The sequence below is a fragment of the Conger conger genome, chromosome 15 (assembly GCF_963514075.1).
Source record: "Conger conger chromosome 15, fConCon1.1, whole genome shotgun sequence".
Taxonomy (NCBI): Eukaryota; Metazoa; Chordata; class Actinopteri; order Anguilliformes; family Congridae; genus Conger; species Conger conger.
Genome location: NC_083774.1, coordinates 25,318,553 through 25,343,390, shown reverse-complemented (window position 1 = coordinate 25,343,390; position 24,838 = coordinate 25,318,553). Strand labels below are relative to the sequence as shown.

The window sequence follows — 24,838 nt, the reverse complement described above, 5'->3', positions numbered from 1 at the left end:
GGAGAATCCCTTCCGGAGCAGAATCGTGGAGTCCTTTTCTGAGGACGGGGAAGGGAATCTCAGCTTCAACGACTTTGTTGACATGTTCTCTGTGCTCAGCGAAATGGCCCCACGAGAACTTAAGGCCATATATGCTTTCAAAATATACGGTGAGCTGGTCACTGAGGTCATGTGGTGTAGCAATATGGGCAGAATACCTAACAGCATAGCCCCTTCAAAGAGACTAATAGATGCTTCTGTCTTTGTGCTATTGTCTTGCTTTGATGTCATCAGACTTCAACACAGACAATTTCATCTGCAAGGAGGACCTGGAGAAGACCTTGAACAGGTTGACGAGGGAGGAGCTGACGCCGGAGGAGGTGAACCTCGTGTGCGAGAAGGCCATCGAGGAGGCAGACCTGGACGGGGACAGCAAGCTCTCCTTTGCCGACTTCGAAAACATGATTTCCAGGGCCCCTGACTTCTTAAGGTACCGGCTGAAATGGCCCTCATTTGAAACCCTGAGCGGAGTGTCAAACACGCGGTTCCGACGCCCTTTAAGACCTCTCAGAATCTTAGTTGCCCCTTGCTCCTCCCTCGTTGAAAGGTCAAAGTCACCTTTGTGTCCGTTCAATGGGGAATGAGAACCGTTTCCCGGTTGCAGGATTCAAGTAGCTGAAGATTCGATCAGGAAAGCTGAGCTGGACGGTGTGCTTGAACAGTTCTGTGTCATGCTGCTCTGAATAGGGGATGTATGAAACTCACCTAAGGGAGTTTTAGAGCAGGCCCGTCCATCACAGCGTTCCTTCTGAAGTCCCCGCCCAGCCAGTAGCAGCTCACTACTAAAAACACTCGTGCTGGGGGCTTGAGTGACATGGGCTGGGCTGTCCAGAATGAACCCGGCAGTCACGGTGCTTGTTTTGGATTGGATTTAAACCCTGTATCTCCTTTTTGATTGACATAATCTTTTTCCTTACTCACTAGAACAGTGTTTAAGGTTGATTTATGCCCTGCGTGCGTGCGTGAAGGCTGCATTGCTAACTGATAGCATCTCTCAGCTACTTTAGATGGCCCTGCTGTGCTCTGCCTAGCTGAATTTACATGGTATCTCCTGTATCACTACCGTACCACCTGAACAAAATGCAAGGAGCACTGCAGTGGGAGCACGTGCACTCCTCTGATGCCAAGCCCTGAGAGCCAGGGACTATTGTTCACACTACTAGCTACAGAGCACACTCCAGGATAGATAGCAGTGATTGGATGCGGCTTGACGGATCTCTCAGTGGTGGCAACTGATAGCGTGTCTTTGACTGCTGAGAAGCTAGGGGATGTTCATGCAGCAGTCTGAGCAAAACTCCTGAGATTTCTTTCCTTCGGGTGTTTTTTCTCACTACTGTCTGAGTGTTTTCCTTTCAGTTAGGGATGTTAAGAAAGTGTGCTGTTTTTTGTTTTTCATTTTTATTCTTTCCCAATTTTCCTATTTTCATGTTTTCCGATGTTCCTGTCAAATCTCTCTTTGATAGTGCCTCTGTAAAATGTGCTATGGAAAACATTTTTGGTTGAACTAATTTGAAAATTGAATTGACAGTTAATAACAGCCAGGACAGGAATGGCAAGACTACATTCTGCTAAATCACCAGTTACATTTATTTTGGCATAAACTTTGTGTTGCGCAGTGACCACACAACACATCCTTGTTCCACTCATTCACTGTGAGTGAAATTCACGCCTAATGTTTAATTAGTATATTGTGGTTTTTCACTGCTTTTAAGCCACCTGTATCCTTAAGTGCATGTGCTTTCTTTCCTTGGTCATCAGTAGACTGAAAGTACTTTCACTTTAGGACACAGGCTGCCTTTGTTGACACTAGTTTTCCATTTGCCCAGACTACTTCGCGGAAATGTGTTTACTGTGATTCGAGGAAACCTCCATGCTGAGTTTATCATGATTTATGATAATAATGTAGTCTTCGAATAAAGATCTCATTGCGCATTGAACACATAGCTTATCATATTTAATCTTTTTATGTATTCTCCTTTAATGTCATAAATGCAGAACATTTTATTCCATTTCATGATTCCCATTTATTATAAAACATTAGCAGTTTATGGTGTAATTAATTGGTGGAGCAGGGCGTGTTCTTTGTGAGCTCCCTTTATTGCTTTACAGTTAAGATTTTATAAAGTTTCATCAACCTTTATATAACGTTTCATCAACCTTTATCGTGTATTCCTTTTGCACGTGTTGTAGAAGCTCATGGCGCTTGCTCTGGACTGTAATTGTGTGGCAGAACACATTTTATGGTGGTGGTGCTCCCTCGGCCTTGGTTTTACAGGGAGCTGGCCCATCACAGATGTGCATGTCTCCTGCAGTGGTCATTTGCATGTATGTTGGGCATTCTGTAGGAAGTACAAAGAGTGCTGTCATTTTTATTTTGTGCCATTTCAGTAAGGGACAATGTGCTCGATATATAAATAAATGGCTTGATATTTGTGAATACTGTTGAAATAGATATATACAAAGTACAGAATCGATAAAATGTGCAACAAAAATGCATTCAATTTTTTCTTGGCTGGTTATGGAAATGCTTGCAATTTCACGGTTTAGGCAGAAGTTCTGTTCCCATGATCCTCAGTATCTTTGCTGCTGCAACACAGCATGCCATGCACTGTCACCGGATCAAAGACCAACCTGAGAGAGAAACTCTATTTCACACCGAGGTGTAGCCATTAGCGCAGAGATGGTAGTTTAATGGGAGCATTAGCGCTCTGCGTTGGCATCACCAGTGGAGTGATCTGTTCTTTGGGACCGGGCACATTTTTCGTCGGGGAAATTGCTCAGTAAATCATTAAAGGCAGTCAGGCTCGTTCCGGCGCCAGAGTGGCACATAACCATTTTAAATGGAAAAGCCAAGAAAAGCATGAAATGTCCTGGGAGATTAATCTGCCGGGTGATCTCATAAAGCGCGACAAACTGGGCAGCCGGAGAGTGATTCAGGAAGCTGTGTGCGGACTCACCGCTAAAGTTCCTCCTCTACGCCTTCGCCGTCCATACCCCACACAGAAGCTTTAAATCACCATGTGTGGGGTACATGCGTCCATCCATTGTCGGTAATTGGTCACAGCTATGATGTTTAGCGCCTATTTAAATGACGTGAAGCTAAATTTGCATTGTCAGGTGCTAAAAACGGTCTTCTTCCATTCCTACAGAGGAGGTCACATTATCGGTGGTTTTATGCCTCTGTAAATCATCCAGATATCTTCTGTTCTATCACACTTTGATGTTTATAAAGTCAACATTATAATGTGAAAATATGCGTTACCTGTGATTTTTCTTGCAATCCTGTTGTACTTTTGTTTGAGTGAGTCACAGATGCTTTATGTAACAAAGCTGGCATTAAATAGTTACGGCCAATATAGTTCCCCATACTTGTATTTGCTTCGGTGTAATTCATTTGCCGAACTTCATCAAGAGCCATCTGGTCTGTTTTATAACTTCATCTGAGTTTAATTATTATATATTAAAAATATATTGTTAATGAGGCATATACTGTGTGCTTTTTCATAACAGTTGAGCTGCCACTTGAGCATATGGGATTTTGCCATTTATGAACTATTATTCGCAAAGGTTAAAGAAAGCTTTTCACAGAAAATGTGTGGAACAGACAATCTAAAAATTGCCACATCACAAATGGAGTTTAATACATATTTTTCGGAGGGGGGCGGAAAATATGTGGGGGGGGAATATGTTGGGGGGATGTGGCGTATGTGAATATCATCTGTCAGGAAATGTTTGAAACTTGGCAACATACCGACATGTTCATGTTTAGCTACATAAAATGGTGTCTCGTAATGTGTCTCTTCTGTCTCTGTGATTCCAGCACCTTCCATATACGAATCTGAGAGGGCTCACAGGAAGGATATCCAGGTGCGGGCCAGTCACATGACGTGACCGGGTCCTCTTGACCTCAGCAGGCCGGGACTCCTGCTTTGGCGCGAGCCGATGGCGGAAGCCCACCTCGCCTCCGCAGCAGAAGCTGGCTCCCTCTGAGGACGGCGGACGAGCTGCCGCCGGGCCGGCGGACCGCGGCGGAGAAGCTGACCCCCCCTCCCCCCGCCGTGTCCCTGACCACACCCCGACTACAGCACAGTGCCTGTCTGCGCTCCCTCCCTCGCCCCCGGGGGCCACCTCGGAGGTGTACTTGTGCAAAAACACCACACGGCAGTGACCGACCGTCACGTTGGGCTCGGATTTCACAATCTTTTCTTTTTTTTTTCTTTTTAAAGAAGGAAGCACAGGCCTTTTGCGCCCTTTCACCCTTTTTCCACTGAGAAGGATTCGGGAAATGAACACAAACATAAAATTGATGCATGCTTTTTTGTCCCCCCTCCCCAAAGGGTTCTTGCAACTGTTCGAGCGACCAAGTTAATGGGAAACGACTGAGAGAGAGATGAAAGATGAAAACTGCATTTTGCCTGCTCTTAAGAAAGTACAGAAGAAGGAAAACGGAAATAGTGATGTTGGCTTTACGGATACCTCCTGAACAACACTGTCCCACACTTGGGGGAATATTTCTGCACATCTGTGCCTGAACTCTTTGGCTTTTTTTCTTTTAGTATTCACTGCAGCGTGTGCCTGTTGCCCATTGTAGATGAGAATCGGACACTCCACATATGACCAGACAGGACCGCTCGTAAACCTGGTGTGCGCCAAGGAAAACTAAACGAAGGGGATAGCAAAAAAAAAGCACAGCACTGGCACCAAGGACACAAAAAATATATATTTCATTTTGTTTAACCGCTATGCAATCTTTCTCCATGAAATGCATGAATGCTTCCGTTTCCCTGCTGCAAATTGCTGTGTCATTTTAATTCCGGTATTGCTAATACTGCATACTGGAGCATGACGACAATCATATCTAACTGTTCTCCAGTTGAAGGAAGGGCTCCCTCATCTCTACTCCATTCACTCACCTGACCATTCATGACTCTCCCATCTTTATATTACGCTTTAATAAACCTTTTCCCGTCTTTAACGTCGAGATGTTACACATACGTTGCAGTCCCTAAATACACCTCTTTTCCAGTATTTGATGTGATATAGAACATTTGGCTAAACTTTGAATAAATGAGTTTTCTGTTGCTTATTGACTTAATGAATCTACTTTTGAAAGCAAAACATGGTCTCCGGCGGTTTCTTTCCTCCTCTGTACTGCTGTTCTCACAATGACACTTGCTGGTGATTAACAGGAGATGCTACAGAGATTTTGGTTAACAGTTTTGCTTATGAGTTTCCTTTGCCAAGTGCCTTTGTGCATCATTTATAGATATGGGTTTTGGTTGATGTTGGTGTCATGATATTTTTTTCATGCCTGGAACAATCACCTGTCAGCATGGTCTAATTAGTATGCTGTGGACATCTATGCAAGTCGGTGAGGCAGTGAATGGTTTGCTTTCACGCTGATACAAACATAAACATGCAGCAGCAACTGCAGTTCCCAGCTGGGTTGCAACCAGACAGCTGAGTTGTCAGGTACCAGTGACGATTGCCCAGTTAGCCACAGTTAATATTAGCATTTTACAAACTGTGCCTATGAATCGTGGTGATACCTGAAACAGTTAATTCAGCAAAATAAATATTGAAGTTTGATAAAATTGAAGTGCCCTTTCAGTGTGAATGCAAAATGTCTTAATGTCTTAGCTTAAGTTTAGCTTCCCTTTCCTTTAAAATATGATCTAAGCTAAAAACGGAACAATTCTTTCCCCTTGAATTTTGCCTTCCCTTTCAGATGCACTTAAAAAATATATTAAATGACCCTCCTTGTAATATAGTCATGTTGAAGAGAAATATTTTAACCAAATCATTTAAATCTCCAAACTACAGAGGTGCATAAGAATAAGAACAAGTGTTCTCAGTGGTACTATCAAACAGTATGTAATAAAGGTAAAAAGATGCATTTGTAATAGTGGCAAAATCAATTTATATATGTTAGAGATACTGCACATTCCACACTTTCAAGTTAATGCATTATTGTTTACTGAAATAGTAGTAATGTATGAAATAATGTAATGTAATGTAATGTAGTAGACTTAATCTCAGTAAAATATCAAAGCTAACATAGTATCCACTTATAGTATTTTACAGAACCAAATCATGTTTAGTGCCTTGTTCAAGGGCATTTCCACCCACCAACTTACTCTAAGCCAAATTCCCAAACTGCTATACACCACATGTTTGCCCACTATACACCACACGTTTCACCACTATACACCACACGTTTGCCCGCTATACACTATATGTGGTTTGACCGCTATAATAAATATGTTAAATATGTATTCAAATAGGACTCCAACATCTATTACAGTTAGTAGGCCAAACAGTAAGTCATGTTTTATGTATCAAGTATATCAGGGTTCTATTTTTTAAATCATATTTTCTTGTCATATACTCTATGTTTATAAGTTATATACGTTATTATATATGATTATTTTATATATTAGGTGCAATAGGTTCAGAATTCAACCTGACATATGGGTCACATTGTTTCTGATTCTGATTACTTAGATAACATACATAGTATGTTTTATGTCTACTAGGACTGCCAACATCCCCTTGCCCAATAAAGGCCAGCGTGGAGTGATATTCATCAATATTGTGTATGGGGAAAAGCTGATGATATAGGGGACCTTGGGGTATTTAATCCTGATTATTTATTATCCTAATTCTGTTTCTGGCACACAGTAACCAGCAAGTAACCCCACATTTAAATAACCCCAAAGCACTTAATGCAGGAGAAAGGTGTCGTGCGAGGTAAAAACAGTTGTGGGCTGAAATATGGGGCAGCCAGGCTAATGCAGAACTGTTGGCAGCCCTGCACACTTGCACAGTCCCTCCGCGGTTTTGTTAAGTGCCGCTGAAAATAATTTGAAATCCCTGTGGAATTTTAATGTCATTTCTGTGCCATCTTCTTGTCTTTATCAGTTTCCATGTTGTGCTTCGCTTCTATATTTGTACAATGTATAATCCAATTTTGGTAATGGATGTTCTTTGTTTTCTTTTTTAAAACGAATTTTGTAAATAGTCTGAATTTTGCAGGATACTGATCAGTCAGTAAAAACAGTGGAGCACAAATGTCTGCTGTACATGCTGCTTCGCCTTACTGTAAAGACTAAGGTAAGTAAAACAACAACTCACATTTTCTGTACGTGTTAATGAGAATATTACACTAAAAGGAAACAGACAATTCTGCTAGACGAACAGCTCTGGCCCTGTAGGAGAGGGACAGCAAAGATCCTAGTAGAATTCTACTTCAGCCACCCCTTGCCCGAGATGCACCCTATAATCCCCACGCTATTCAAAGCATTCAGCTGAATGCCTCCACTTTGCCTCCTGACAATAAAGATCAAAAAGTGATTATGTCTCTGCACATCCTCTCGTATAACCTGTAATGAGTTTTTAAGCACAGTGTGATCATTACGGGCGAGCTGCATCAGCATCCGGGAGTCTGATTAAGCTCCGCACCCAGGGCCCACAGTAAATCTGCTCCCAGGGAAGCCAGAGGAACTGTCCTTGACCATATTAACGTGGAGATGATTTACGCTACGCTCTCGTTTGGGGGCCGGGGGCTCGGAGCCGATTTGAAAACACAAAGGGTTTTCTGACCCGGGTCCAGGCTAGTCAAGTTTATCTGGGTTCCTGAACATCAACCACCTCCTTCATTTGCAAGGGTTGGTTTTTCTGTGTTAAATTAGAAGGTGTAGGCATATGTTTCAATATGTTTTCTCTCTGTCTGTCTCTCTCTCACTCTCTGTGCATGTGTGTGCATATGTGTATGTGTGGCTTATATCCTACAGTATACATATGTGTTTACATACAATCAGAATGTATATTTTTTCTATTTTAGCAGGACAGTTTTTCGTTTAATTGCAGCTGCATGGTTGCCCTTTAGGAACAAAGCCCCTTCGTGTGCTTTGGTTTCCGAAACCATTAGAAACTGAAGCAAGGCTAATGCACATTGACAATGTATACGCATTGAATTATCCGCGTGCACAAAGTTATGCGTGCATTAGCTTTATGGATCAAGAGTTAGATATCGGCGCGTGAAGGCACAGTAAATTTCCATCAGCGGAAACCTGCACTGTCCGTGAAATTCAGCGATGACGTCACCAGTCTATAAAACGCATGCTGGAGGCCATGGGGTATGGATCTGATTTCGAGCGGAACGTAGACGGTAAGCGAATTCCCTCAAATTGAAAACGATTTATCGTCAAGGTTATGCAACGTTTGAAATTGCCACTATGGTGCACAATAAAATAACATTTGCAGAAAAAGACTGAACTGATATTTAAAAAAAAAGAAAAAGAAATTCTGCAATGTGGTCATTAGGGAAGACAGCCCATGCTAATATGCAGTTAATTCATCGTCCTATTACTTCCAGCTCCATTTATGAGAGCTGTATTAAAAATCCAGGGGAATATCACGCTGACGCGGCGGCTTTATTAATTACCCTCTTCACAGAGAACATCTGCTGATTTAGCTAGATTCCAAAAGGGCCGCTTCTGTTTGGGCCTGATACTGCCAGGCAGTTGCCTTGGCTGTAAAGCAGCCATAAGAACGTTGATTCACATTATACTGCTTGGCCTGCTGTATACTTGCGCACCCATGTCACGCCGGACGGTCTCGGAGAATGGCCCCTGTCGTTTCATAACCTCACTTTATATAGGACAAATGCTGCGCCCTTTTAAAGGTTGCGCAATTTGATGTTAATGTAGGCGCCAAATTAGCTCACTAGAAGCACCTTTTGAAATATTTTGAAATATTTGCTGTAGCATTTTTTAAATGATTTTCTGATAAATGTGTTTTTCAATAACAAGAATAAATCATCAGGCAGATATTGTCAACACCCAATAGTTTTAAAAATATCAAATGTAATCTTCTTTTTGGATTATGACCCCCAGGTGGAGCAAATGGGACATGATTTCCATGTCTTATTATAATAGACTTTCACAGACATGAATGCAACCTCTTGTGCTACACCAGGAAATACTACTGGACATCAACTGAAAATTGTACTGACACTATGGTAGATATTTTTATTATAATTTGCTGAGTTACGCCATCTCTGATGCTGATGTCTACCGGTTTTATTTATGGATGCAGCATCCCATAAATACTTGTTTACACATACTGATTTGGTCATTGGTGACATGTTGATAACCTTCTTTAGATGAAGAGGTTCTTGCCCGACAAGATTTTCTGTTTCAGAGTTTGTATATGATAGCGTAAATCATAAGTAGAATCCTTCGTGAGGGAGAGACAGCGCTGTAAATCTTCCTCCCAGCAACAATTTATGTACGTATATGCACACACACACACACACACACACACACACACACAGACTGATGTGTGTGTATGTATGTATTCATGTATGTGTGTATGTAGGGTATGTATGTATGCATATATGTATATAATGTATAATATGTCTGAATCCAAATTCAGAGTGGGGGTAGGGGGGAGCATCCTGGTTTAGATTTTTTATTTTCGAAGCTCTTTAATGTGGTTGTTTTGAGTAAGGCTAACCAAGTGATTCATTTAGTCACTCAAATTGCTCAAAATATTTTTAATTGAAAAATATATTTACAACGTATTTTAAATCACAATAATCTCCTTTCTGAATGAATGAAAGAGTTCATCAAAAAGTCAGATTATATTACTGGTCATGGTATATGGGACCTTAATTCTGTCTTGGTATGAATGAGTCCAAAATCAAGAGCAATACTGATACTGTGTGAGTAAAGCAGAGCAGCTTTTTATTTCAGTACATGTTGTAGATTTGGGATGGTTCCGGGTTTCACTCAATTCACCTACCAGCTGACTCAGTAATTCCTGATACGTTCACTGTGGAAAATGAAAGGTATAATAGGGTGCTGAGATTTGTTTGACATTTGCTGGTATACATTGTAGAGCCTGACCAATCCAAACATACGCGAATGTATCAATATCACTACATATCACTACTACAAAAAGTCATTGATAAATGCTAAAATAAAAAAAATAAAAACTGTCCACCCCTATCTTTACAATTCTCTGTAACAATGCTCCAAATTTTTACTTGTCTTTCTGCTCTGTCTGCATTATTGTTGTTAGGGGGGATCCTTTAGCCTAGTGGTTAAGGTACATGACATTGTGGCGATAGCAAGGTAATTTTGTTACTCCATGATAACTGCCCTTTACCTTAGTCCTGACAGTTACAGGAGTGCAAAAGCATGGCCTCAACATTCTTCTCCCACGCCCCCTCCCCCAAACACTGAGTCTGCAGCAGCAGGGATGGCGATTGATTGGAGTGTATGGTTTAATTTAGTGTTTTCATTATCCTCCTCGTGGGGCTCTGCATTCAGCTGCATGTTAGGCTGTGAGAACACGGCGTACAGGGGGCTGACAGCTGGCGGAGTTATGCCCGTGGACCCAGCTGGGCACAGTGGTGCAGAGAGGGGCATCAGGTTCAGGGGCACTGCAAGAGGGGGAGGCGGGAGGTGTGGACGATTCTGATCCTGACTGACAGGGACCCTCAAAGAATATTATATTATATACATGGGAATTTTTGGTATGGTGGGGCCTACTGTGAGATCTTTTCATGGGGCCTAAAATTCCTGGTGGTGCCACAGATCTAGTTACATCATAGCCTGATACCAAAACTGCTATGTGCTCTGTCTTGTCGAGAAACTGTGCTTGGCCACAAACATTGTTTTGTTTTTGTCAAAGTATAGCTCCCCCCCCCCCATTAACCTGACATATTTTCCTAAATGCCTCGAGTGCGATCCACGTTTCTGCTATCGCATAACACCAAGCACGAGTTCAATAGTATAAAACACTGCTCGGTTGAACTGAGGAAAAGGCTGATGAATTAGTACCCTGCTGGGATATGTGACTCCCGCTAGGGGTCGCTTTTCTGCAGTGTCAGTGTAAGGCCTCAAATAACTATTTGTCCTTATTTGATTCTCTTAGTGATTACACTTCGGAAAGTTCAACAAAATTGAAGCATTGTTTCAATGGAAAAGGTTTACAAGCACATGGTAGTTCCAGACTCATTCTGTGATTGGATACCAGTGACGTGGAGTTTATGACGACTGGTGATATGGGCTGTGGGCTACATGCACGAAAGTATAAAGAAACAATAGAATGGAAGATACCATTTCAGCTTACTCTGCGCAATGGACTTATTCAGTGTTTACTGAGAGAATTATCCATCCATGTGTATGCAAACACTGTACAGAGTACAGTGAAAGTCCACCATGCAAATTCTCTCAGGCTTATCTCCACACTGAAATAGTATTCATAGCATCAACTGTTTCAAAGAGCACACAAAGGGCTGGATTGTATTTTTATGTTAGAATGTTTCCGGTCAGTTATTTATACAGGCCATTAGGCCTAGAGGAAATAGTGTCCATTCAACTTAAACTGCACATCTCTCTCAAATAAAATTTGAGAGTTGATGTCATGTTGATGTTGATGCCATTGACCAAGTTCTCTAATGTATGAATTTGGAGAGAGAATGAAAGAGATAGCCCGTCTACGTCAGATCCTTTCCCCATGGCCTCTAGCCTGCGTTTTATGGACTGGTGACGTCGTCGCTGAATTTTACAGACAGTGCAGGTTTCCGCTGATGGAAATTTACTGTGCCTCCACGCACCGATATCTAACTCTTGATCCATAAAGAGAGAGGGAGAGAGTCTGAGGCAGAGACACCTGGAGACTTGTATTGGGATAGCACTGTCCCTATGTGACACCATCCTGTCACCAGATGGTGAATGTACGTAAGACTGCGACAGGTTGTCTGATGACAGATGGTCACTTTTATGTTTGGGTGTAACAATTTAGAAAGCTGTAATCATAAACTTTTGATTTCCCAAAAAATAAAAGGCATGGCATGGTTGGGGTACTGTAAGTCCTGCAATGATAGTACTGTGTTGTACTATGAGAAGTAATGAGACATCAGGTGTGCAAACAACTTTTAATTTAAAGTTTTTACACATTTAACATTTTTACATAAATAACTGCCGTTGTACATCAGGAATATGAAAGCTGATGTAGAGTCTATGTACTGACGGAAAGAAAATTTGAAACGGTTATACGCTGACCTGAATGACATTTAACAACCTTGAGTTTTGTCTTGTGCAACATCTGATCTTTCAACAATTACACAACCAGTCCTTTCTATTTCTGTTCATACAACATTTTCCATCTCTCTTATGTTATTTTAATGAAGATTATGAGAAGACCAAGAGCAAGTGGTTCACCATTTTGTCATCTTTACCATAATTTCGTCATCCTAACCCATGTTATTTCATGATGCTCTTTAAGATGCCTTTTAAGTTTTGGTCAGTTTGGCCCTAACTGCTTAAACCGACAGAACATTTTAACACTTTTTTTAATCGAAATGTTTTGACAATGTGAGAAACCTCTCATTTTAGAGCCTAGAGGAAATGGAAGTTTGAAACGTGCATGGGAAAGTGCCACTAGTATTACACACAAAGAATCTGAGATACAAATGCATTTTAAAGGTTGTATATTTCATTACTTTTTATACAGCTGATTTATAAAGCCTACAGCATCAAAATCATCCCACACAAAACCTTTGTATACAAAGTTTGTACAGAGCCTTTGAACAGCATTATGTTTATTGCATTTTAATTATTTAACCCCACCAAATTAGAAAAGATTCATACAGCATCAAGATGAAAAATAAGGCTTACTGGTTCTTAAGAGATGTCAAACACTGAATGGGGTCAGATTGAAGGGGGATGTAGAAAAACAAAGAGAAGCCAGAGACCAAAGTTAAGTGCTGGCAGGTACGCATTCATACAGTATGTATCTCACCCTGGAACTGGGCATGCAATCTGCCCTCTGCTAATGGTGAGAGAGTGAGGTTTGATGACTCCCGAAGTTGTTCGAGAAAGTGTGTGCTGAATAAATCAAAGAGATCTCTCCAGAGGAAAAAATGAGTGTCTACAACAACCGGTGACTGATGGAAATAAAAAATCCTCCACAAATCTTCCCCACTATCTTTATATGATACAATATAGGGGTACTGTGGGATGATCACCCGCTAAAAGGTATCACTGGCTAGAGGGAACTCCCTGTTTCTCCATAGACTTCTGCAAGTGACAGGTTTGTGTTGCAACTCATATACTTTACAGTTAAAAATAAGTATCGTTATGTGTAACACTGGAAGAAAAAGAGGGATCACAATTGCACTAAATGTATTTTCTTACTTAATATGTATAGAGTTTTCCCCATGGAAAATAGTTTATTATTATAAACAAATAATATATTCAAAATGATGAAATTTTCATCAGTGAAATACACTGACTCACAGAAAGACCATTGCACAAATTATTCCATTTTAGTGCAATTGAAAGGCACCCCATTTATTATTAAGCAGTCTGTGGAGGTTAAATAAATATTTATAAAACAATTTTGGTTCTGGCAAAAAAGACAACACACGATGGGTACATTACACGATACTGTATCTGTATTTAGCAAAATGTTTTGAAAGTGAAATTTTGATTGAAACTTGAAGGATCATGGATTAATCATCATCAAGAATAATTTTATTCTCAGTATAAATAATTCCTCCACTGTGCTTTGCACAGCTCTGAATAATGTCTAGCTCCAGTATCTCAGATAAAACACATTTTCAAGTTTTTGAAATAAATGTGATTAATAACCCAATGACCAGACAGCAAATATTTCACACTAAATATAACACACAAAAAGTCAGTCTTCACAATACAGCACATGTCTTATATGAAAAAGTGTCTTTAGCTCCCCGTGTTTAAATAAAGCACATAGCTCAGCTATTAGGAGAAAAAATATAGAATAAATATAAAAACAGTAAACAGTTTCAGTAAAGACAGTATTTCAACTGCACAAATGTTTTCTGAGGGGAATCGTAGTGGTGGTGCTTGTTTCTTTATTCAGCTTCTTGAGGGTGGGTCTGAGTGTGAAAGGTAAGGTCACATAGTGTTTGAATGGGTTCAAGTGTTGGGCTTTTTCCTAAAGTCTTCATTTCTTCTTATGTTCAGCGAAGAATCTTCTCCATTTATCACTCTTGATGCCCTGCTCGGGGATCAGCTCGTAGGTGTTGTCCTGGAAGGGGCTGCTGTCGAAGGCCTCGTCCGGGATCATTTCGTAGGTGTTGTCGCTGAAGGGGCTCGAGCGACAGGGAAGGGGCTGGAACGGGACTTCGGCGTACTCGTCCTCGTCCTGAAGGCGCTCGAATGGCACCTCCGCGTACTCGTGACAGGGTGCCGGGGTGGAGGGCAGGGCCTGGGCCCGCCCTGCCTGGGTGTCCCAGGGCATGCCGGCCAGCTGGTAAAGAGGGTTGCCGCACAAGCCGTCCTTGCTGCCGGAGGAGGGTCCGAAGCCGAGCTCCTGGTCCCAGAGAGAGCACGCGGGGCCCGTGCCTTTGCTCCGGGCGTCGGGGGAGAGCTGTGGGGGGGTGAAGGACGGGGCGCTGAGCCTGAAGGAGCGGGATTCTCCCGAGTCGTAGTCCAGCAGGGGTAAGGACCGGCTCCTGCAGTTCTCCAGGCTCAGCTCAGAGTACACGATGCCCGGGGCCGGGGAGGCTCTGCTGCTGGACCCGGGGGTCCGCGCGGTGGCCAGAGGGCCGGGGAGGGGCCCGGGCCCGTCTGGGTCCGCATTCTCTTTGGTCGGCGCGGGCGCCCTCTGATTGGCTCGCCGCTTCTGCAGCTGGGCGTACAGGACTTGGCCCTGACTGGTGCCTGTCTCGTCCAGAGAGCCGCCCCGAGCATTCAACTGAAATGGAGTCCTCAGGGGAACTGGAGGTGCTGCCTGCTGACATGAATATGGGGGGAAATTTTGTTGTAAATTTATGCATATTAATTTGCATACACTCGGAATTTCCCAAATGTGCCCTGAAACTGTTCATTTTGGTTACCTTTTACAAACAATAAACAATTTTCTGCATTTTTCGTGCCATTTTTTCTGAGAGCGTATGAAATACTTTCATATATACTGGATGTGTGTGTGTATATTGTGAGATGTTTGTAATAAGGTGCAAAGTTGTTTGGCTGCCTCAGAGCAAAGCACTACCTGAGAGGGGGAGTCCAGGTCAAGGGACGCCGGTGAGGTTGACTTCCTGTTGTACCTCTTAGGTGGCAGTGCGGGCGGCCGCTCCTCGGAGTGGACAGCCCGCTGCTGCCAGAGGCTTCTCACAGCTTCCACGCTCACCAGCCTCTCTTTGCGCTTTCCCTGGACCTCATCGTAGATCTCACTGGAGGAGCTCTGCAGGGGTACAGCACCGTTAGCTACTCCCGTATAAAGACCGGAAGACTGTCAATGCTGCTGCTACCCAGCGTGAGTTGGAAGGTAGCCCTCCTCACCTGTGAATAGGATGACGTCAGAAACTCCCCGAAGGGCTCGATGGGGCTCGCTCTGTAGTGCTCTATAAGGTCGGTCAGGTTCTGGTGAGTCTCTATGTCACCCGAAATGATGAAATGCCCAGCTTTGTTCTGGTTTATGACAAAGTGGCGACATCGATCGCGTCCCCTGAAATGAAACAGATGAGGGGATGAAATGTTAGAATGAAATGTATTAATTTGAAATGAAATCTATTTACGTATTTGAAGAGCTCACAATGTTCCCAGTAATTTAGTAGATACAGTATATCAGGTCCTTGATATTGTACCAATGGTCATTTACAGTGAATTACAGAGAAACAAATGGGCATTTATGTTGCTGCACAGCAGCTGCCAAATTCCTGCTCCTCATTGGCCCATCTCTGATGGCTTTTCTGGGCAGGGCCACTGGCTGGCCAACTGGCCCAAAGCACTGTTACAATGTTTTTGAAATGTTGCAGCAAGGTTAGCGGTGTTTTAGCAACATTCTTTCATTTTACCACACACAAACCACAGCCATCCACCTATGTTGTACATTCTGTAGATCCCAAAAACGCACTTTCATACAGACATTTTCCAGGATGTTTTTGTGTTGGTATGTACAAGGTTTCCACAAATTTCCATTACCAAAAATATGTTTAAAACATTATTTGGCAAACTGTGATGTACCCACCTGTAAGAGAGGATGTAGCCGATGGCTTTGTCACTCAGGCGGATGAGAAAACAACCCAGCGCCTTGTCGGCTAGCTTAGCCTCAGCATCTCTGTTTAAAGAAATGGCATGTGGTTACTTCAGCGGATCATTCCGGCAACTCTGTCCAAGCCTGTTTACTGTGTGTCGCTCAGTAATTTCTTCAGGTTCATTATTCAGACTGTTGTGGCTCTGTAGGCAGCAGTATGAATGTGAACTGAGCCACGAACCGGCGAGCAATCTTTTATAGCAGGAGCATTTATCTCTCTAAAATAATTGCTTGCATATCCATTTCCTTAAAAGCTTTATTTTCTCCAGTGCCTCGTTGAGAACTCACCCACTCCATATAATGCCCAACATGCAATATTGTTATTTTAATACATGTTCAATTAGATAAAGACTCTCAGGGTACCTCTTTAAAAGAATTGTAGCAGGGATTTCTTTAGCTCTCAACTATCATAAGCCAAGTATTATTGTTATTGATACAAAGTTTTTTTCAGCATACAATTGCCAATTTAAATCTCTTAATTAAAAAGATTTTATAAAAGGTTTGCTGAATGCTGATAGTGCTTTCTCTGTGAGGCTAACATCGGAAGAGAGCCAACATGTACTAACTGAACTGAATAGTCCTCTGAAGTAGCAGCACAAATACAACAAACAAATAAAATCAACTCTTCGTTCAATGCATACACTCAAAATAAATTCAAAAATATTTCAGTTATATGCCAAATTAATTCACGTAAAATTCAATTGTAGGCTACTCTGTATCACACTGCTCCATACACACACTATGTTTTTTGTTTCCCTCAGAAGGTCCTCAGCTTTGCTTACTTTCTGCGGATGAAGCCCTGGAACCAGGCGGGGAAGTTGCCCTGGTGCAGGATGAGGGGGGCCTGTGTCTCTGTGAACCAGCGGAGTGCCAGGTCCTCCAGCCTCCCTTCGGCGAGCTCCACCTGCGGCTCCACCACCGGGTGCTTCTGCTCCATCCTGGCGCGGTCCTGGAAAGAAGGCAGAGGTTTTAATGAGCACCTGAGATGCTGCCGATGGCTGTCCGCTGATTTGCCTATTTTCCCTGGTACGCTACGCTGGGCAATCAACCCTCTGAACGCTTCCATTGTTCGTGCTTCTCTGACCTCATACTACTTATAACTACATAAATACATCTTTGTTTTTCCAAGTAGTATACTACTTTCAGGAAGTTTTAAATGTGCTTCAGGGAAACTACTGGCTTTTTTGCCCCACTGTTCCCATCTAAACTAAAGAAAATATTCTAAACTAATAATCTAATGCACTACAACAGGATAGACTGACTATTTGGTGTATATTACCACTGTACAGTTCCCTCACACTGGCCAGCTCTCAGTACCGTTGGCACCTTGGTTACTGCATTCACTGTAATATGTTCTGCGCTGTTCCCACAATATATTTAAACATGAAGAGTATGCGATGAAGTGATCTTAAAATTTTAAATACAATAAAATACATGGTGGCGGAGGCGTCTTACCATTCGGCGAAATCTCAAACGGGTCTGGAATGTAGGCGCCCTTTTCCGTTTCTGATCCATGGAGCTTTCCCCAGCGAGGTAACGTGACTGAAGACTGGAATTAAGTGGTCTTAAGCAGGGCCAGCTGTGCCACCAAGTCCCTAAACACAAGCAACAGCACAAACTCTTTAAATCACAATGCAACTGAAATCCACAAATGAGGATGCATTTCTTTGGCTGTGGACCCACAGACCTTTTGCAATGCCTCAGTGTCCAATCATATACGCGCATTATATACGCGCAAAAAGGACCACCAACACCACCATATAACCAGATGATGTTTGGATATACAGTATGAACAGATGGGAGCTGAATGGCCCACCCAAAAAAATGGCGGTGGTAACTCCATGTTTTGTGATATTTGTTTCAGTGCAGTTCAGTTCAGTTTTTCTTTCAACGACCCACAAAAACACTCATTGCCTAAATCTGATATTTTATTCCATAATATAAATATACATATCATTAATAAATATGCATACAGTTTACAAAATGAGTGAGAGACATGGCAATACATGAGTGTGCAATATATGACAATACAACTCCATTCCTCAAGATCGTTGAAACCAGAACTAAATACTGTACCCTAAACAGTGCCCCTATATGATCAATATTTACATCACTAATCGCCAGATGTATTGCAATGCATATTCTTAAAAATTGAACGTATGCCCGACAGACCCCAGACACATACCTGCTGTGAGGCATTGGCGAATACGGTTTGACCGGAGTCTCATTTTGTCGAGATTAAAATAACTGCTTGTCTCTTCATGTATGACCGCTGCTTCAGATGTAAGGGTGTTCTGAGGGGGTGCGAAGAACAACTTTGTGTAATATAGACAGGGTGACATTTACTTGTGTTTCCGTTCGTTCGGAAAGGTGTTGGGCAATGGAACAAAATATGCTTCCCATTTTCATCAGAAAAAAAAACACCCTGAAGTAAGTAGGGCTCACACCCAGCAAGAGTTTCCTGAGCGTACAGAGAGCGGAAAGTGAGCAGTGAAGAACAGAAATGTGGTCTCTGCGCGCAGTAATCCAAAGCATCACGTGGATTACTGACAGGAAGTCATGTACACGACACATACTGTATGTTGCCCTTTATTTTCTCTGTTTAAAAATAATGTGATAGTGCAAGATAGTCCTTCTGAAAAAGATAATCTACAAGACAGTATGTTCCACTCTGTTTATCTGGCCTGGTGGCAGTACAATCGGAATATGGGCCTTCTACAGACGTCGTGCACACTGAGGCTTGAAGCAAATGGAAATTTGCATTATTTTTCTTTACCTCATTTATGCCGTGTTACCCTTCATCAAGATACATTAATATACTAGTTGTACCGTGCAATATTTTGTCATTTCTTCAGATGAATTTAGTGACTGCTCCAGAATTTGTCACAACCAAAACATGATGGAAACCCTGCTACAGAAAAATGATACACCCAAAAGATTTTAATTCACCCCCTTGAAAACTTCTTGACTCCTCAATTATCCTGAAATTTTAATAACAAATTGGATTAATGAAATGGAGTGAAAATTCCATACATGTTTTCTTGGTAAAATTGACAAATTTGTTCATATGAATTTATGAGATTATATAAACACTCACCAGCACAGTACATTGGATTTTTGATGAATTATTCATATTATTATACATTTTAACCAAACAACAGTGTTTTGATTGTGACCACATCAGTGCAGTTGTGCCGGCAGTTGTAGCTTACTACTTACTACCACATATCATCACAATCATAAATAAACTTACAAAAACCTATATCACAAGCAATTGACTTAAAATTAAAATGATCTCCATAATGTTTTGGACTGACATATTTTTTCTTGATTTGGCAATTGGCTTGGAATGGGGGTGGCAGTATATAAAAGTGTACCTGGTGAAATGGAAATGTATAAATACCCTAATAAAAGCTGAGAATTGTCCTAAACATTGTGGAGCTCACTGTATATATCCATCCCATAACATGGCTGCTGTGTGGGCAACCATGCATGTGTGTGTTCATGTGTATGAACAGGCATATACACTCTGGCAAGGGTGGGTGCTAGGCAGGCAGACAGGTGTGAATAACCTTTGGGTCCCATTGGTTTTTGGGTGAATTCAAGTAACAACATTGTCCAGACTGTATAAAATCTTGTGCTTCATTTGAAGAATCAATTCCGTCCAATGTTGTGATCACACTGACGCACACAGAATGAGAGATCTGCCTGTAGCTTTCTCTATCTGCACAATTGTATTACTACAAATGGAAATAATATGTTTGAATCCTTGAATTTAAAAATATTAATCTTAAAAAGACGAGTGCATTGATTATTTCACTAATAAGAATTGACGGAGAAGTGTCACCAACTGAAACAGTTTTATGAAAACAGTACCATTTGTTTCGGTTGTGACTGTTTTAGTTGTGACAATTTTGGCTCCTTCTTGACCACAGAACAAAGGTGTTAGCAAGCACATGGTTGAAAACCGCATCTCTGTGCCGATGCACCTTCCTTTTAATTAAATCCACTGAAATTAAGTTATTTTGTTTTGTCTAATATTAAAACTTGGGTGTGTGTGTGACATCTTTTATCAACTAATTTTCTGATTTTGAGGGATAATTATATCAAAATGCTAAAATATAGCAACTCACCATTTGGTCTTGATTCAGATGAAGGCTGTCTCATTTCCTGGCGATGGCTTATTAAAATATAATAAGGAAAATGAGCGAATATTATAGATGTTATTGGATTTGGCAAGTGTCGCAATGGAAGGAATGTGGATTGGAGGTTGGAACACTTGTAGCATTGTGCATGACTAATGTGTTCTACTGTACAAATTGTATGGAGGCGAGCAGTCGGTTCATTTAGCTGCAGAGGAGTGTACCTGAGAATTAAGGTTACAAGTTACGTATCAGAAATTCCATAGAAATTCTAGAACTGTATAACGGTTACACAAAACTTAAATAATTCAGCCATTTGTTGTTTTTTGACACAATCAATTCTATTGATCTCTATATATTTAATTTCACCACATATTTTATATACAATATACATTAAGATACACTGGTGTTGTATTTAGGTCAGCAATCATACTGTAGTCAACCTACTTTATTTTTTACCTTTGGGTTTTTGACTAAACATGCCATGTCATATGTGATATTGTGATATTGGGGCCTGTGAATAAAATGTGCATATCTGGAGCAATAATTTCGATCTGAAGCTAAACCAAACCAATTTAAACAGTAAAAACTCCTCACATTTTGTTAAATCACATTCAAATACAAACGAATCAACTCTTTTTTTTACCATCGACATATTAATAGATTATTTGTGAGAAAATCAGATCTTACTATTATACTGCATGTATGTGTGTTTGCGTTCATGATGGTGTTTCTGCCTACCCTCTGTCTGAGCAGAGGTGTTAGCCAGCCTGTCTGACTTACTGAGGACATCTGACTAACTGAACAGGAGGCTCTGTCTAGACCTGTGGGGATGACATTTACTAAAGGTCAGAAATCTGCACAGATAACTGATTTTCAGAGCCACGAGGTGAAAGAGCCATAGGGTTTAACAGTTCAGGCTCTAAGCAGTGGGCTTCAGGCTTGATTCCATGGTGAAAAGTACTTAAAATGACACGCGTATAGACACAGATCTGTGCAGGATGTTTCCAGCATGACATTTTTCATATATCATGTCATATTTCAGCATGGCATTTTCACTTCATTAAAGTGTGTTGCCTCTCTGGTGCATGTATTTTGTGCCAGTGTATCGTCATATCATATTTACCATAATTATTGGGCCAAGAGCGATAAGTTTGTATAAAACTGTTATCAGCCAATTCTGACACGGCATCAGGATTATCCCCCATCCATTCTTTTTCGTTATGCGGGAAGCTAGTGCTGGTGAAACGTCGTCATCGATTTGATCTCATCGATACCGGGCTTTCAAAGCCTCAGCACTCTGGACCCAATGCGATTAAAGGTATTTTTCATTTGTAACCGCAGGTGCCCAAGCCACTGATTTGTGTGCCCTTGACGGTGTGGTCACGTGCTTCTCACAATGTCCCCTCCAGCAGGCATAGGGAGACAAAGGACTGAGTCAGCCATCCTCCGAGTGCCAAGAGGGCGTTATCTTCTCACACTCGGAGCCTCTACAGCGGGGAAACAGGCACTCATGTTGCGCGAAGTGACAGTCCACTGGGGGTGTTGTCTGACAGTGTAGTCCCAGCCTGCTAATGGAAGAGTTTCATCCATGCTCTAGTCATCCTTTGAATATGGGTGGGGGGGGTGAAGTTTTGGGGGTGGGGGTATGATTATACTGTAATGTGTGCCGCTGTCTGCTTCTCCTGCGGTGGTCTGGCTTCGCTTCTCTTGTGGTGTTTTGATTTTTTCTAAACACTTAAAAAGAAAAACAAGAGAACAAACACGTCATTCCAGAAAATGCAGTGTGGCTCATGTGAGTGTCTGATGGCATCACACAGGTGCTGTGCTCGTTGGGCTCGCTGAAGGGAAACAGGAAACGCAGGAAGCCAACATGTTTCCTTCGAGTGTTTGCCATCGAACATAAACAATATCTTTCTGTTACTATAGCAACTGGGAACAGTCTTTTCAGTGTTCCAGTCCCTTCTGAGATGCAGTTTGTAGAAACATTTCCCCTGACAACCCATGTGAATATTTTATGAGAGATGGTATACACTTGCAGAAATCTTCGATATCTTCGTGAAAGCCCCAATACACGATGGCCACCAACTTGGGAAGAATGGCTGTCACAACCAGGAAGATACTGTATGTGACCCTCACCAAAACCTACAGATGACTCACAGGTAAACAGTTTGCAGTTGCCCTTTATGAAGCATTATCTCCTTTTGAGGGCGAGCCCCCTGGCTCCACCCACATGGAGGGAAGAGGGAAGTCATACTGTACGGTGGAGGAAAGCACTCAGAAGACAGGGTCAGGTGCAGCTCAGGTATCAAAAGGGTGGGGAGTCAATCAAAGAAAACCTAATCTAATGAAAGTCTATTTGTCACATACTCAATCATACAGGTACAATGTGTGGTGAAATGTGCTAGCTCCAAGATGCAGCTGGTAAATAATGCAAAAATACAAGATATATATATAAAATAGAAATTCAAACACAAGACAAAAGACAAAAAGTACAAGATGGCATAAACTGTCAATATATGGACTGTGCAATATATACAGATATTCACAGATAGATTATACACATTGATACAAGATATACACAGATGAATTGTACGGTGTGCTAAATCTATAAGATAAAATAAAAAGATCCTCCAATCACTCAATGGTACATTTACAACAACATCTTTACATTTTATATCTGAATTACTGGTTTCTCCTGAAGGTACACAGTAAAAGGATGGATCACTGAGACATTGAGGCCTTTCTGTTGGGCTTTGCCATGAGTCAGACTCTTTTCATCCATGATGTTGACCTTTCAGTTGAGTTTTAAACCTTGGGTGATACCTTTTTACTCCATGGGCATTGGTTATTTGTATGTCCTGTGACAAGCAACTAAAGACATACAGTAAAATAAATTCTGTCTATTGGCTCGATGATGATACCTTTCACTTCGAACCCTTGCTGGATATTTTCCTTTACAGTAGCCTCCTAACAATGTTCACCATGACATTAGTCTTTTGACTTTGCTTCCTGCAATGAGATGCAGAAATGTGAGATCCATCACTCAGTAGTCAGCCAAGCGTAGAAAGGAGCCACTTTGGCCTTCATTGTCATGTCAATCCCTTGAAATTTCATTTATCAGCATTTTGGGAATATGAGGCAGATAGTTGTTTTTTTTGTTTTTTTTTTACCAATAATCTGCCCTTTCTTGTTCCTTGTAAATCCTGTCATTGTTTCTGCCTCTGCCTCCCTGTGGGAATATGGATGGCGAGAACATGATTTATTTAGCTGCTATTTTCTGAGCAATTCAGATTTTTTTTTAAGTCTGGAAAGGTCAGGGTTATGTTTCAGATTCTTGCCTTGATATATAAGCAGATATTCACAGGGCCATTAGTGGTGTCATATTTCATCTTTACTGTACTAAAACACTCTAATTCATATTTGCAGACTAATGGTATGACTAGTTGCTCATTTCTTTGTAATAAGCCATGGTTCACAAATATAACATACAATATCAAGTACCAGGCTACAACAATTGCAGCTGCTAAATTATGGTTATAATATCCTTCTTTTGCATGCCATCCACGAGGTGAACATCTGAGATTTTCTATTATTGTCTGACACAGTCATATCAGGCACAAGTACGTTATAAATCGACTGAAATTTCACAGTAGTCAAAATTTAAACAGTTTGTGTTTTACTTAGTTTCTTGTATTTCATGAGAATAGCATCAGTTAATGTATAATAATAATAATAATAATAATAATAATAATAATAATAAGAAGAAGAAGAAGAAGAAGAAGAAGAAGAAGAAGAAGAAGAAGAAGAAGAAGAATCATCATCATCATCATCATCATCAAAAAAAAAGTATAATAACAACTATTATTATTGTTATCTTCATGTAGCTTTATGCATAACAAAAGCTTGACCTAGAGGTGATAGTAGATACGTGTGCATATTATTTGTGAAGGAATTTACATTAGTGCTCAGATATCAGACCTCTCTATCGGAGTGAAGAATATATAGAACATTGATTCTATAGCTCCCCCAAGTGGTAGGTTAAATATGATAGCCAACAAACGGGGAATTTACATTGCAGCCTTATTGAACGCTCGTTAAAGAGCCCGACAGTTCCCACCATTTCTGAAATGAGACTATTTAAGAGCAACTCACCTGGCTTTATTAAAAAATATATAATAAAAATGCAGTGTGAAAATATTTCGCTGCGGCCGCCTTCTCTCTGTGGTATAACGTTTATTCATTAACACGACTTCGGAAACGCTTACAGATGTCAACACATTATGTACAGAAGTAGCGTCTGGCGTCTCGAATTCTTTGTGTGGCTTTCTTTCAGCTGGCTATCTGAAAGTCAGCCAGATCAGGTGCAAGAAACATCGCATTGTCTTTACATTCAGACCCAATTGCGTTGTATTTTTCTGTATATAAATAACACACGTAGTAAACAATGAAATAATATATTCCGTTGAGAGCGTGCACTTTAAGCTAAAGCGTCTGAGTGGACTACAACATTTGTGATAGTTAAAACTACAGTTCCCTTTATTCTTGGCAGCATCACG

The 24,838-nt window shown here is 41.2% G+C and overlaps 2 protein-coding genes across 4 annotated transcripts in view; one reads left to right on the top strand and one right to left on the bottom strand.

Moving 5' to 3' along the window:
• LOC133111878 (calcium and integrin-binding family member 2-like) overlaps positions 1 to 5,157 on the top strand; it is a 38,405-nt gene extending 33,248 nt beyond the window's left edge. For both annotated transcript variants that reach the window (XM_061222512.1, XM_061222511.1), the window contains exons 4-6: positions 2 to 149; positions 274 to 469; positions 3,860 to 5,157. In XM_061222512.1, the coding sequence (XP_061078496.1) occupies positions 2 to 149; positions 274 to 469; positions 3,860 to 3,881 (366 nt within the window). In that variant the 3' untranslated portion in view covers positions 3,882 to 5,157. The remainder of the gene's footprint in view (position 1; positions 150 to 273; positions 470 to 3,859) is intronic.
• A 6,931-nt stretch (positions 5,158 to 12,088) lies between these two features.
• Positions 12,089 to 18,518, bottom strand: LOC133111966 (SH2 domain-containing protein 7-like). 2 transcript variants are annotated; one of them, XM_061222617.1, is made up of 7 exons: positions 18,323 to 18,518; positions 17,593 to 17,732; positions 16,920 to 17,086; positions 16,072 to 16,161; positions 15,384 to 15,549; positions 15,094 to 15,285; positions 12,089 to 14,835 (listed from the first exon to the last, which is right to left on the bottom strand). In XM_061222617.1, exons 1-7 carry the CDS (start codon positions 18,477 to 18,479, stop codon positions 14,044 to 14,046), a joined length of 1,704 nt encoding a protein of 567 aa, XP_061078601.1. In that variant the 5' UTR covers positions 18,480 to 18,518; the 3' UTR covers positions 12,089 to 14,043. The 2 variants fall into 2 exon arrangements, with proteins under 2 accessions (XP_061078601.1, XP_061078602.1); XM_061222618.1 differs by having other exon boundaries at positions 12,089 to 14,832.
• Between the last annotated feature and the right edge of the window lie 6,320 nt (positions 18,519 to 24,838).

Bases quoted from the DNA above. Each gene is read 5' to 3' on its own strand.
- LOC133111966 (XM_061222617.1), bottom strand. From the start codon at position 18,479: ATGTCACCCTGTCTATATTACACAAAGTTGTTCTTCGCACCCCCTCAG. The intron at 17,733-18,322 runs GTATGTGTCTGG...GCTTGTGTTTAG, and splicing joins TCGCCAATGCCTCACAGCAG to GGACTTGGTGGCACAGCTGG. The intron at 14,836-15,093 runs GTAGTGCTTTGC...TATTCATGTCAG, and splicing joins ACCTGGACTCCCCCTCTCAG to CAGGCAGCACCTCCAGTTCC.